Source organism: Mastigoproctus giganteus, chromosome 5 (assembly GCF_048544385.1).
Source record: "Mastigoproctus giganteus isolate SK-2022 chromosome 5, ASM4854438v1, whole genome shotgun sequence".
Classification (NCBI taxonomy): Eukaryota; Metazoa; Arthropoda; class Arachnida; order Uropygi; family Thelyphonidae; genus Mastigoproctus; species Mastigoproctus giganteus.
The window spans coordinates 141,305,849-141,320,431 of NC_143579.1; the positions used below are offsets into that span (position 1 = coordinate 141,305,849).

Consider the following 14,583-nt stretch of genomic DNA (forward strand, 5'->3'; position numbering starts at 1 on the left):
CTCTTTTTCTTCTTTCCACTGCTGGCATGCCCCGGAGTACACAGGGTGCTCACCTTCGCATATGACTAAAGTGGATTTGGTTGCTGTACATGCAGTGCATTCATGGTATTTTGCACCGCAATAAGGATAAGCAACCACTCCATGACAGGCCATCTGCGAATGCCCATATTTTTGGCATTTAAAACATTGCAGTGGGTTTGGTATGTATGGCCTAATATTGATGATATACCTAGCTTTTATTGAGTTTGGGGATGTTCTAGAGTTAAACATAAGGATGAGGTTTCTTGTTGGTACCAAGTTCCCATCCTTAAGCAGGGAAATTATTTAACGACTACCATTCCTAGTGATTTTAGTTTGGAGCAGATTTCCTCCTCAGTGACCTCAAGGAGGACAATCTTTCAATGAGTTTAGTATTCTGTATGGTGTCACATAAAAAGGAAGAATACATAAAAATTAGAATCAGTGTATGACAGGAGGAAATGCTATATCAATTGCTTTGGAAAAGTTCAACTTAGTCACTAAATCACTTAGCACACAGGGCTCTATTTTAAGTAATGAATAAAATAAACATTATAAATTCCAAGTATTTTACTCAATGAAAAACAATTTGTTTTGAAACAAAGTACTTGCTAAAAATATTCGTATATAAATTTACTTTTCATTTCTTCTTTAAGCTGCAAATAACAGAAGTAGGACTTGGAGGTTTCTCCTTTTTTCTCTAAAAGAAATTTTTTAATAATCTTATTAATAAAAATAAATTTGGTAATAAAATGTTGGTTTAAAAATTGGTTACTCTTACTGAATCTAACAAGATAAGATAACAATACTGGAATTAAAGTAACCAAGGGTTTTGTTTTATTGGTGGTAAGAATACATTTCTAAATCAGAAAGAAGGAGAGCGTTTCTTAGTGTTTCTCTACAAAATTGGATATGTTGATTCCAAATATGACCTTAGCTTTTGCATAAAAATATATAACATCTTATTCTCTCACCAGTTATTCTGATATGTTCTGTTTCCTAATTAAATCTTTCAAAAATATGCATGCCTCATTATTGAGATTTTTAAGCAATCACAAATCCATTAAACTTCAAGTTAAGGAGTCAGTAATCGCAGTTACCATAACATTGTGGTATGGAAAGAATCCAAAGAAATTACAGTAATTAAAGGTAAAGAGAAGAATTTTCATTTTCGAAGGGGATTATGTGCCAGGACAAAGTTATAATTTCAAAAATGTAGTATTTTGGTAAAATTTTAAATAGGTTACCACATCAAAACAAAAAGTTACATGTATAGAAAGAAATAAAAGACAGTATTAGAGTAAAACTAACTTTTATGTGTGTGCAGATTAATAATTTGCAAAAAATGACCTGCTGAACACGGTCATTGTTGGATAAAATCTGACTGAATGTATATGGTTAAAAGCAGTAAAACAAGTAATTCTAAAATTTGAACCTTCAATTAAAGCATGTTTAACATTTAAAAGATGGCACTGCTTGCACACAGGAGAGCCATCAAACTTCAGCAGAAAGGAATGTGCCAAATAACTATGTCCTATGCAAGATTGAGCAAGAAAAGAAGAAATTCCTCTTTACAACTCCTGTGTGAAGCAGGCTGCCTCGTTCTAATCACAGGCTTAATTTTATAGTATGATGCTTAGAGGCCCATGCCATGAACCTTGCCACTGTGAATACATTGAATTACATTTATTTGACTGCAGTGTGTAGGGACTGACAGAATTGCAGTCCAAGATTATTTGTGGGAGCAGCTGTTTTGGCTGCAGTATCAACCAACTTGTTTCCACTAAGTCCAATGTGGTTGGAGATACAGAAGTGGATATCAAATATTCCCTCATAGAGAGGGCACATCATCTGATGAGCCTGGTACAGAATTGGATGAGTAGTATATCTCATCATTGATAAATCCTGGATAAAACTCAAAGAACAGGTGTATATAATAAACCACTGGTATTGATGACATCTTATATAATCCAAGGCTGACTCTACAGTGTACGGTTTTTCAGTGTATACGTTGCATTCAGAAGATATCTGCTATATGTACAGGCGGGCCTCGATTAACACGATTAATTCGTCCCACGAGCGCATCGCGCAAAATGGAAACGCATTAATCAAATAGAATAACCAATAGGAAAAATTATAGTTGGTCCTTGACCTTCTGGAATGTTCATAAAGAATTTTAAAAATACCTTTTAAATAACTTTTTAACTGTATATAAAGTAAAAGATAATGAAAATAATTATGGAATTAAATGTTTATTGCATAAAACAGTGGTTCTTAAACTGTGCGCCGCAGAATATTTTAAATTTGAGGGAAACACAGTGATACTCTACGTCTATCGGACAACACGCGAACTACTAGCTAGAGGTAGTTCACAGTTTCAGCATTTCTTATTAAGTTGTTTGGACTTAACTACTAAACGGAACTGTTAGGTATTTCTTTTGGTCTGGGTGCGCCTTGAAAAAATTACTGAGACATTAAAGACACCGTGAAACGAGAAACTTGGGGAACCTCTGACATAAAATACACAATGAAGAAATTACTGTTGCGGAAATATTTGAACAGTGTTGACTTTCTCTTTTCATCAATCAATTTCCGATAGCCGACAACAATCTTCTCTGGGCCCTGGCGAAATAAATATCGCAAAGAACATCAAACCTTTTGTTTGAGGTTCTATGCGATACGAAAGATTTCATCTAATTCTTTTACCATTATCTCCTTCGCGGTAACATTTTCATCTGGCTCATTTAAAAATCAGAATTTTTAAATGCAAATCTGCATTGACTTTATTAGCAGGAGACAAACACGTCTTCTTCTGATGGTTGATGGAACACACCGAGGCGGGCAGCAGGCAAATGTTTGTTTATTGACCGTACGACTTGCGGTAAGCTTAAAGCGCGATTCAAATCTTTTTCAACTATCGCATAAAAAAAAAAAAAAAAAGATCGCGTTAACTGGAAATTTGCATCATGTAAAATGAAAAGTGGTATCATTTTTCAAATAGTGTTAAATGAATATCGTGTTAATTGAACGCCTTATGTGAGGCCTGTATAGTAGTGCCTGGAAGGACAACAGTTGATCCCATACAATAGGTCAGACTCTGAGAGCTATCAGTGTAAACTGGACAGAAGTCAGAATATTCAGCTTGGTGGTGTGCTGAACAGAGCTGAAGATAGAAGAAGATGCAGCATCTAGAATAATCAAGTTCTAAACGGCAAAGTCACATGTAGTACTTGTAGTTTGGAGGTTTTTGGTGCAGAAGCAACTTGGCCCTATTACATCTAACAAATAATATTGAAGATATAATTTCATTAGCTGTTAGTAATGACTATATTCTATTAAACAGATTATTATTATTAGAAACATGAACACTTTTTCATGAACTGTTGTTGCTGGATTTAGATTCAATGGCACAAGGGCTACTTGGCCAAATTGCCCCTATTACTTTGAAGTGTAGATCAGTATATGAAAGGAAATAGGTCTATAAGTGATTGTATATATTGATCATTTTTAGTTAAGTAAAAAGCTCTGATAAATTGGCATCATCTCCAAGTATGTGGGGGCTTGTTATTTGTTATTTGGTGTTCTAGGAGCATTAGCAACTAAGGCCATATTGCTCAGGGGATATGCGGTGGTCATTCCCTGACCTTTCTGCATCCTCCGTATTTGGTGGATCACGGGCTCGAACCCCGATCTAAAAAAGAAGCGTGTGCTACGCACTGCTGCTCCTGCCCACTTGGCTACGGAGGCACCTTATGTAGGGGCTTAGAGGGGAACAGGTATCCTGTGTGTTATCAGACACTCAGCCTAAAACACTGATGGATCCAATATCTCTCTATTACAGAAGATTTAGGAGAAGTCCGGTTGGCCTGCCTCCCTAAAATCCACTCATGCACACCTTCTCGATGGTAAGCCCTGTTATGTCACTTAGGTGGCAACGAACGTGTAGAGTGGTTCTCTTCAAGACGCCTGGTCAGCGTGAAGAGGAAAAGACCAAACCCTCCAGCATATGACAGCATGACAAAAAAAAATGGCCCTCAGCCCACAGCAGCTTTCACTCTCCCTCTTACAGCAGCGAGAGGATCAGAGTGGAAGCAGAGGTGCTAAGGATCTCTGGGTACGACCAGGCTGCCATGCACGGAAACTGAACTTTTCCTGTTATAGCGTAAGATCACTCATCGGTGAAGACAGGATATTAGAGCTGGAAAAGGAATTAGAAAATGTGAATTGGAATATCATCGGTTTGGCTGAAACAAGAAGAAGAAATGAATCACTTATAAGTTTATCAAGTGGAAATCTGCTGTACACCAATAGAAACAGTGAAAGGAGTGAAGGTGGAGTTGGGTTTCTGGTCCATAAAGATTTTAAAAACAACATTTTGGAATTCAAAATTACATCACCAAGGGTGTGAGACTAATACTCAAGATTTCTAAGAGGTACAAGCTAAAGATTATAATGATTTATGCACCAACATCGAGCCACGATGATGAAGAGGTTGAAGAAATGTACACCGAAATTAAGAGTCTTCTAGATGAGCAGAAAACCAGTACACTATTATTATGGGGGACTTCAATGCTAAGGTTGGAAAAAGACAAAACAGTGCAGAAAGGGGAACAATAGGAAATTTTGGAATTGGTGAAAGAAATGAAAGAAGTGAAAGACTTGTGGAATTTGCAGAATCTCAAGGACTGTCAGTAACGAACACTTTTTTCAAGAAAAGGGTGAACAGAAAGTGGACATGGAAGAGTCCACTAATGAAATCTACTTCATCCTCACTAACAGAAGATATATTGTGAATGATTTTACTGTCCTGAATAAGGTAAATGTTGGAAGTGATCACAGAATGGTAAGATGTACACTTGATATAGATGTAGGAAAGGAAAGGAAAAAATGACTCAATTAAATAATACAAAGGTCTTTGAGATAACAGAAGAGGAGAAAAAGCAGTATGTACTGGAACTTAAGAACAAGTTTGAGGTTCTGCAGACTGCTCAGGACCAAGATATCGACGAGGAATATTCATCATCATCATCAGCCATTTTCAATCCACTGCAGGATGAAGGCCTCTCCAGCAACTTTCCAGTTCCTTCTGTTTTGAGCACTGGCCATCCATTTACTACTCAAAAACTCATGAATTTCATCTATCCACTTCCGCCTTTGTCTTCCAGGTTTTCTTCTAGCTCCTCTTGGGTACCATTCTGTTATTTTCTTAGTCCACCTGTCATCATCATGTCTTCGAGCTATGTGTCCTGCCCAAGACCATTTTAGTTCTTTAGTTTTAATAAGAATGTCCTTTACTTGAGTTTGCTGCCTAATCCATGTGTTTCTCTTCTTATCTAACAGTCTGATTCCCAATATAATTCGTTCCATTCTTTTGGTGAGTGCCCAAGTTTCACTTCCATAAGTCATGGTGGGGAGTATACATTGATTCATTATTTTACGTTTCAGACAAACTGGGATATTGCTCTTCAGTATGTGACTATATTTCCTGAATGCTATCCATCCAAAATTTATTCTTCTCTTGACTTCCAGCCATTTATCATTATTACAGCTAATAACTTGTCCCAGATAAGTATATGACTCCACCTTTTCAATTACTGCTCCTTCAATCATTATTTCCCTTTCCGTGGCATACTTGTTCATCATTACTTTTGTTTTAGCCATATTCATCTTTAGTCCAAAATCCTTACTAACTGTGCATAACTGGTTAAGATTTTCCTCTAATTCTTTGGGATCGTGGCTTATGACCACAATGTCATCTGCAAATCGTAAATGGTTTAGGTACTCTCCGTTCACATTGACTCCTTTCTGCGACCAGTCTAATCTTCTGAAAGCTTCCTCAAGGGCAGCAGTAAACAGCTTCGGAGATATTGTGTCTCCTTGTCGAACTCCTTTCTCGATTTTAAATTTGCTACCGTCTTTGTCTAGTCTAATAAAGGAGGTAGCACCCTCATATATTTTCTTCAAAATCATAATATATGGAGTATCTATGCCTTGTCTTTCCAGTGCCCGAAACATTGCCTTATGCTGTATGGAGTCAAATGCCTTTTCATAATCCACAAATGCCAGGCATAATGGTGTTTTATATTCATTCGCTTTCTCCATTAGCTGTGATATTACGTGAAGGTGATCCATAGTTGAGAATCCTGTCCTAAAGCCAGCTTGCTCTTTTGGTTGATTCTCATCAAGTTTTCTTTCTAATCTGTTAGTAATGACCCTTGTGAACAACTTGTAGATATGGGATAACAAGCTAATTGGTCTATAATTTCCAATTTCTGATTTATCTTCTTTCTTATGCAGCAAAACTATGATTGCATTATTCCACTGCTTAGGCATCACACCTTTTCTAATGCACTTTGTGAAGAGCCTTGCCAGTTTTTGTGTTATGTCTCTTCCTCCCAATTTTAACAACTCTACAGTAACTTCATCTTCCCCCGGGGCTTTCTGATTCTTCATTTTCTTCAATGCATGTTCTACCTCATCAGGAAGAATATCGGGTATGTCATATGTGTTGCTACTTTGCAATCCATGTTCCCCACTGCTGGTATCATTCCCTCGCTCCTTGTATAATTCTCTATAGTAGTCTTCTGCTATTTGAATTATGCCTTCTCTGCTGTTTATAAGTACACCATCGCTATTCTTCAGTTTCAGTATCATTTGTCTTTCTGTATTACTGCTCATGGCTGCTGATTTAAATCCTTTGTTTTCCCTTAATGCTTGTTCTACTTTTCTTGTGTTAAATCTTCTTATGTCCTCTCTGAGTCTCTTTCTAATGGCTTTGCATAACTCAGTATACTCAATTTTCTCTCTGTCAGTGTTTTTCTTGCTCTTCATTTGTCGTCTTTGGTTCATCATGACAAGTGTTTCTTGACTAATTTTTTCTTCTTTGGATTTCTGTTTCCCTATAGGTTTCTTGGGCTTTATCACTTTCAGAAAGTTGTAATATTCCTCGTCGATATCTTGGTCCTGAGCAGTCTGCAGAAGCTCAAACTTGTTCTTAAGTTCCAGTACATACTGCTTTTTCTCCTCCTCTGTTATTTCAAAGACCTTTGTATTATTTACTCGAGTCAGTTTTTTCCTTTCCTTTCCTACATCTATATCAAGTGTACATCTTACCATTCTGTGATCACTTCCAACATTTACCTTATTCAGGACGGTAACATTATTCACAATATATCTTCTGTTAGTGAGGATGAAGTCGATTTCATTAGTTGTTAATCCATTTGGACTCTTCCATGTCCACTTTCTGTTCGCCCTTTTCTTGAAAAAAGTGTTCATTACTGACAGTCCTTGAGATTCTGCAAATTCCACAAGTCTTTCACCTCTTATTTCTTTCACCAATTCCAAAATTTCCTATAGTTCCTCTTTCTGCGCTGTTTTGCCTTTTTCCAACCTTAGCATTGAAGTCCCCCATAATAATAGTGTAGTGGGTTTTCTGCTCATCTAGAAGACTCTCAATTTCAGTGTACATTTCTTCAACCTCTTCATCATCATGGCTTGATGTTGGTGCATAAATCATTATAATCTTTAGCTTATACCTCTTAGAAATCTTGAATATTAGTCTTGACACCCTTGGTGATGCACTTTTGAATTCCAAAATGTTGTTTTTTATATCTTTATGGACCAGAAAGCCAACTCCACCTTCACTCCTTTCACTATTTCCATTGGTGTACAGCAGATTTCCACTTGATAAACTTATAAGTGATTCATTTCTTCTTCTTGTTTCAGCCAAACCGATGATATTCCAATTCACATTTTCTAATTCCTTTTCCAGCTCTAATATCCTGTCTTCACCGATGAGTGATCGTACGTTATAACAGGCCAAGTTCAATTTCTGTGCATGGCAGCCTGGTCGTACCCAGAGATTCTTAGCACCCTCTGCTTCCACTCTGATCCTCTCGCTGCCGTAAGAGGGAGAGTGAAAGCTGCTGGGGACTGAGGGCCATTTGTATTGTTGTGCTCTCATTGCTGGAGGGTTTGGTCTTTTCCTCTTCACGCTGACCAGGCGTCTTGAAGAGAACCACTCTACACGTTCGTTGCCACCTAAGTGACGTAACAGGGCTTACCATCGAGAAGGTGTGCATGAGTGGATTTTAGGGAGGCAGGCCAACCGGACTTCTCCTAAATCTTCTGTAATAGAGAGATATTGGATCCATCAGTGTTTTAGGCTGAGTGTCTGATAACACACAGGATACCTGTTCCCCTCTAAGCCCTATTACAACTTTCTGAAAGTGATAAAGCCCAAGAAACCGAGAGGGAAAAAAAAATCCAAAGAAGAAAAAAATTAGTCAAGAAACACTTGTCATGATGAACCAAAGATGACAAATGAAAAGCAAGAAAAACACTGAAAGAGAGAAAACTGAGTATACTGAGCTATACAAAGCCATTAGAAAGAGACTCAGAGAGGACATAAGAAGATTTAACACAATAAAAGTGGAACAAGCATTAAGGGAAAACAAAGGATTTAAATCAGCAGCCATGAGCAGTAATACTGAAAGACAAATAATACTGAAATTGAAGAATAACGATGGTGTACTTATAAACAACAGAGAAGGCATAATTCAAATAGCAGAAGACCGATATTATTCCTGATGAGGTAGAACATGCATTGAAGAAAATGAAGAACCAGAAAGCTCTGGGGGAAGATGACGTTCCTGTAGAGTTGTTAAAATTGGGAGGAAGAGACATAACACAAAAACTGGCAAGACTCTTCACAAAGTGCATTAGAAAATGTGTGACGCCTAAGCAGTGGAATAATGCAATCATAGTTTTGCTGAATAAGAAAGGAGATAAATTGGAAATTATAGACCAATTAGCTTGTTATCCCACATCTACAAGTTGTTCACAAGGGTCATTACTAACAGATTAGAAAGAATACTTGATGAGAATCAACCGAAAGAGCAAGCTGGCTTTAGGACAGGATTCTCAACTATGGATCACCTTCACATAATATCACAGCTAATGGAGAAAGCAAATGAATATAAAACACCATTATGCCTGGCATTTGTGGATTATGAAAAGGCATTTGACTCCATACAGCATAAGACAATGTTTCGGGCACTGGAAAGACAGAGAATAGGTACCCCACATATTATGATTTTGAAGAAAATATACGAGAGTGCTACCTCCTTTATTAGACTAGACAAAGACAGTAGGAAATTTAAAATTGAGAAAGGAGTTCGTCAAGGAGACACAATATCTCCGAAGCTGTTTACTGCTGCCCTTGAGGAAGATTTCAGAAGATTAGACTGGTCGCAGAAAGGAGTCAATGTGAATGGAGAGTACCTAAACCATTTACGATTTGCAGATGGCATTGTTGTCATAAGCCACGATCCCAAAGAATTAGAGGAAAATCTTAATCAGTTATGCACAGTTAGTAAGGATTTTGGACTAAAGATGAAGATGGCTAAAACAAAAGTAATGATGAACAAGTATGCCACAGAAAGGGAAATAATGATTGAAGGAGCAGTAATTGAAAAGGTGGAGTCATATACTTATCTGGGACAAGTAGCTGTAATAATGATAAATGGCTGGAAGTCAAGAGAAGAATAAATTTTGGATGGATAGCATTCAGGAAATATAGTCACATACTGAGGAGCAATATCCCAGTTTGTCTGAAACGTAAAATAATGAACCAATGTATACTCCCCACCATGACTTATGGAAGTGAAACTTGGGCACTAACCAAAAGAATGGAAGAGAAGCTGAGAACTACACAGCGAAGAATGGAACGAATTATATTGGGAATCAGACTGTTAGATAAGAAGAGAAACACATGGATTAGGCAGCAAACTCAAGTAAAAGACATTCTTATCAAAACTAAAGAACTAAAATGGTCTTTGGCAGGACACATAGCTCGAAGACATGATGACAGATGGACTAAGAAAATAACCGAATGGTATCCAAGAGGAGTTAGAAGAAAACCTGGAAGACAAAGGTGGAGATGGATAGATGAAATTCATAAGTTTTTGGGTAGTAAATGGATGGCCAGTGCTCAAAACAGAAGGAACTGGAAAGTTGCTGGAGAGGCTTTCATCCTGCAGTGGATTAAAAATGGCTTACGATGATGCATAAGTTTTTGTAAGTTAAGTAGTGAATTGAAGCATGCAATTCTAGCTGAATAGTAATGTGGGTGGACAATGGAATGTTCAGTCTGTTTTGTTATTTGTTATTTGGTTTTTTAGGAGCATTAGCAACTAAGGCTATATTGCTCCAGGGATATGCAGTGGTCATTCCCTGACCTTTCCGCATCCTCCATATTTGGTGGTCACGGGTTCGAACCCCGGTCTAATCAAGAAGCGTGTACTATGCACTGCTCCTGCCCACCTGACTTACGGAGGCGCCTAGAGTCTGTTTGGTGTGACATAAGCACTGAGAAAGGGAAAATGAGAGTAGGTGTGTGTTATAGGCCTAATGAATCTGATGAGTATAATGAGCAATTCTACAGAGAAATGGAGTGGGCCAGTAAATTAGAGTGTCTTATAAAGGGGGTTTTTTAATTTCCTGGATATTCACTGGAATTTGTGAGTTGGTCATCACTCACACACTAGTAAGGCTTTTGTGGATTTATTGGATGATTGTTTTCTAAAGCAGCATGTTCGGGAGGCAACTAGAGGGAGTAATAATCTTGATCTGGTAGCCAGGTGGGAAGGAGCAGCAGTGCGTAGCACATGCTTCTTGAATAGACTGGGGTTCAAGCCTGTCACCACCAAATATGGAGGATGCAGAAAGGTCAGGGAATGACCACCGCATATCCCGGAGCAATATGGCCTTAGTTGCTAATGCTCCCAAAAAACCAAATAACAACAACTCTTGATCTGATTATCAGTAGTCATTCTTCATGCATCAAGAATCTGCAGATAAAGGAACCACTAGGTGGCAGTGATCACAATGTGCTGAAGTGGGATTCACTCAAAGAGGTAAGTACCATCAAGGGTAAAGGGAAGGGTTTTTGCTTTCGTAAAGGTGACTACGGTGGTCTGAGAGAGTATTTAAAATCTATACGGTGGAACCAACTGATGATGTTACCAACAGCAAATTCCAAATGGGAAGTATTCAAAGAATTAATCTTGGAAGATACTAGGCTTTTCATACCAACAAAGAAATATTGTTCGAGATTTAGGCCTAAATGGATGTCAGATGAACTAATTAGACAGCTAATACATATATGTATTAGATGTAAAATTATTACAGCTAATACATATAAATTAACATGTGACACAGAAGCCTATGATAGATATAAGTTGGTCTGTAACCAAGTTACAAAGGAAGTTAGGCAGGCGAAAGGCAGATTACGAGAAATTTTTGGCAAAGGATGTAAAGAAAAACAGCAAAGAGTTCTTTACTTGTGTAAACTCTAGAAGGAGATGAATCAGACTGGACCATTTGATACTGTTGGTTCAACTGTTGATGATCCTGCTCAGGTAGCTAACAAACTAAATGAATATTTTGCATCTACATTCAACATGAGGAGTTACTCAGGGAGGGGAATGCCAGAGGTGTATTCAACTCTGGCAGAAAGCTAGATAATCTTGTAATAACTGAGACTAAAGTGGAGGAGAAATTGTTGAAGATAAACACAAGAAAGGCACCTGGGGTGAATGGAATTTATCCAGTTATATTAAATGAGGCGGCAAAAGAAGTAAGCAAACCCTTAGCCATAATTATGAGGGCTTTCCTGGACTCGGGGGAGGTACCCATGGACTGGAGATGTGCAAATGTGACCCCAACCCACAAAGGAGGATCAAAGCGAGACACAGGTAATAACAGACCTGTTAGTTTAACTTCTGTTCCAGAGAAATTAATGGAGGCACTGGTTAAACAAGCATTGCAGGATCATCTAGACAAGACTTCAGTTATAGCTTGGACACAGGTTTGTTAAGGGGAAGTCTTGTCTAACTAATTTGATTGGATACTATGATGCAGTTACAAAGGAACTGGATGCAAAGAATAACTTTGATATCATATATTTGGATCTTAGAAAAGAATTTGATACTGTTTCACACGGAAGACTGCTGCACAAATTGGAGCAGTGTGTCATTGGAGCCAAATTGCTGCTACGGATAAAGGGATGGCTGAGTGGGAGAAGACAGAGGGTGGTAATAAAAAAATAAGGATTTTTTTTTTTTTTTTTTTTTTTTTTTTTTTTGCCTGATGCTATATAAGCTTACTTTCTTGCATCATGTGCCGTTGCTAATGCTAATGCCAATGTGTACACTCAATGAGAATATTCTTAATGGTAAATATGGAACTGCCGTGTAAGCAAAATGGGGATCTTCTCCTAGCAGTAAAAAGATGCATACGGCCAACTCGTGCTCTTGCAAAAACGACTTCTTTGTGCCTGTTTAAATGGTTGTGGTAAAGTAAAAAAGAATACCTGCTATAGTGAAGGCAGCAGCCATAAGTTCAGTTGTTTGTTTGTTATTTGGTTTTTAGGAGCACTAGAAACTAAGGCCATATTGCTCCAATGATATGCAGTGGTCATTCCCTGACCTCTCTGCGTCCTCCATATTTGGTGGTCACGGGCTCGAACCCCGATCTAATGATATAAGTTCAGTGAAGCTGATGTTATTCCACCAGGTAAATTAGGCATGGGACAAGCCCCAGTAAGATTTCTGGGGGGTTGTCATCACTGGTCTGCTTGGGTCATGCAGCCTTGGAGTACTACCCAAAAAGTTGGGTTAGCAGCTTCACTTGGGCAAGTAAGTGTCCAGGTGAGGAGGTTTTTTTGTTGGTGGTAATGAATCCTACCAAATGTATGCTGTGTTAGCACATCCTACCTTACAAGAGGGTTAGCAGGAAGTCATGTCCATGAAGGTTGTTTTCAGTTAGAGGGTACTGATCTAGCTCTGTTTTTGTCAACTTCTGGAGCAAAGAGAGCATCCTTTAGAGATGAAGGTTAAGATGAATGGTCAGAAGGCCAATCAATTAAGACAGTTGCCTATGCAAAGTGTGATCTTACAGCAAACAAGTCCTGGGCAAACTTGGTAAAAGCTAGGTAATATTCCTGCTCAGTGATGTTCTGTCTCATGGGAGATCATGTATTTTGGAAATCAAACTGCATATTAAGTCTTCATAGTGAGGACACACATAAATCATGATTCCAGGTTCTCTTCCTGGCCACAGGTCCAGTAGGGGTCTTCCACAATACCGATCAGGGTCAGCTTCTGTTTTATAGAACCATACCCAATAATAAGATATGTAGTATGGAGACCAGGAGAGAAACAAGAGGGAGCTTTGGTGAAAACTGAATCGATCTGGGGAATAAATTTCTTCATGATTGGTCCTTTGCTTGTGTCTCCATCTCGGCTGCCAAGTTTAAGTCAGTACAGAGAAGAGGGTTCACTTTTCCGCAGGAATCTTCTTTGTGAGAATGATCATATGGTGGCCAGAATTCTTCTTGATAGGAGATAGTGTATTCCGCAGCAAATCACCTCCAGGTTGTCTAAAGGCAGGATCTCAGCCAAACCCTGGAGAGCATGAGTGCTAACTGTGCAGCAAGCCCTTGTTTTCATGAGTAACAAAGCACTGGATGGTTTCAAGTTTACGAATATTCCTAACGGTGGTGATGCTGGTAAACCATGCTCCGGCACCATAAGTAATTATGGGCAGGAACACAGAGGAGAGAGTGCATTTCTTTAGCCCCCCCCAGTTGCTAACACTCACATATGTGACCATGACCATATAGTAGTGGATTTTTGTATGTAGATAAGCTAGGTGTGGATAAAAAGACAGTTTACTGTGTAACATAATTCCTTAGTATTTGAGTTCCATGACCAGAGGGATTGTTCATCCGACCGTGAGTGGAGATTGATCTGTGGAGGTCAGGTGGTCTGTAGGATTCCCTTGAGTAGAATCAATTTGGTCTTTGCAGGGGAGAGCTGCAATTTGTGGAGAGTGGCTCAATCCAGGAGTATCCTTAGGGCATAGTTTGCCTTGGCCTCGAGGGGTGCTCTGGAACTTGCAGTTAGCGTGAGGGGTAAGATCGTCTGCAAAAACATAGGCGGTGATGTCGCCCAAGTTTGTGATGAGTTCATCCAGGACGACGTTCCACAGGAAGCGGCCCAAGACATGGCCCTGTGGACAGGATGAGTGATGCTACTGTAGGTAGTGGTGGTTATGCAGATTTCCCTGTTGATAAGTTACTCCTTAATGCAGTTGTACAAATTTCTTGGTATTTTAGGTTGGCAGATGTGTTAGAGGATGCTTGGCTCCAGCAAAGTCAACCAAGATTGCCATGTAGTATTTGTCATTAGTAGTAGTAGCTATTGTGGTGATTCTATGTAGGACGTTTTCAGCGCATCATCCTGGGTGGAGTCCAAATTGGTTGTCAGAGTGAAGGTTGGCATTTTCATAGTGTTGTTTGATTCATTAACAGGAGTCACTCCAAGCGCCTACTTAAGGTTGTAAGTAGTTTGGTTATGTAGAGAGTTGACTAGTGTACAAGTTAGTGCAAATGCATCATTTTTGGATAATATGGAAGCCATTAGGCTTTCCATACCGATTAAGAAATATTGCTCAAGGTTAAGTCTAATTGGATGTCAGATAAACTAATGAGACTTGTGGCAG

General features: G+C 38.7%; 1 protein-coding gene across 1 annotated transcript in view; it reads right to left on the reverse strand.

Moving 5' to 3' along the window:
- Positions 1 to 658: 658 nt before the first annotated feature.
- The window catches only part of LOC150085739 (kinesin-like protein KIF20A), a 1,052,004-nt gene continuing 1,038,079 nt past the window's right edge, over positions 659 to 14,583 (reverse strand). Inside the window, exon 24 of the mRNA XM_090374670.1 lies at positions 659 to 718. Within this exon, the coding sequence (XP_090230796.1) occupies positions 659 to 718 (60 nt within the window). The remainder of the gene's footprint in view (positions 719 to 14,583) is intronic.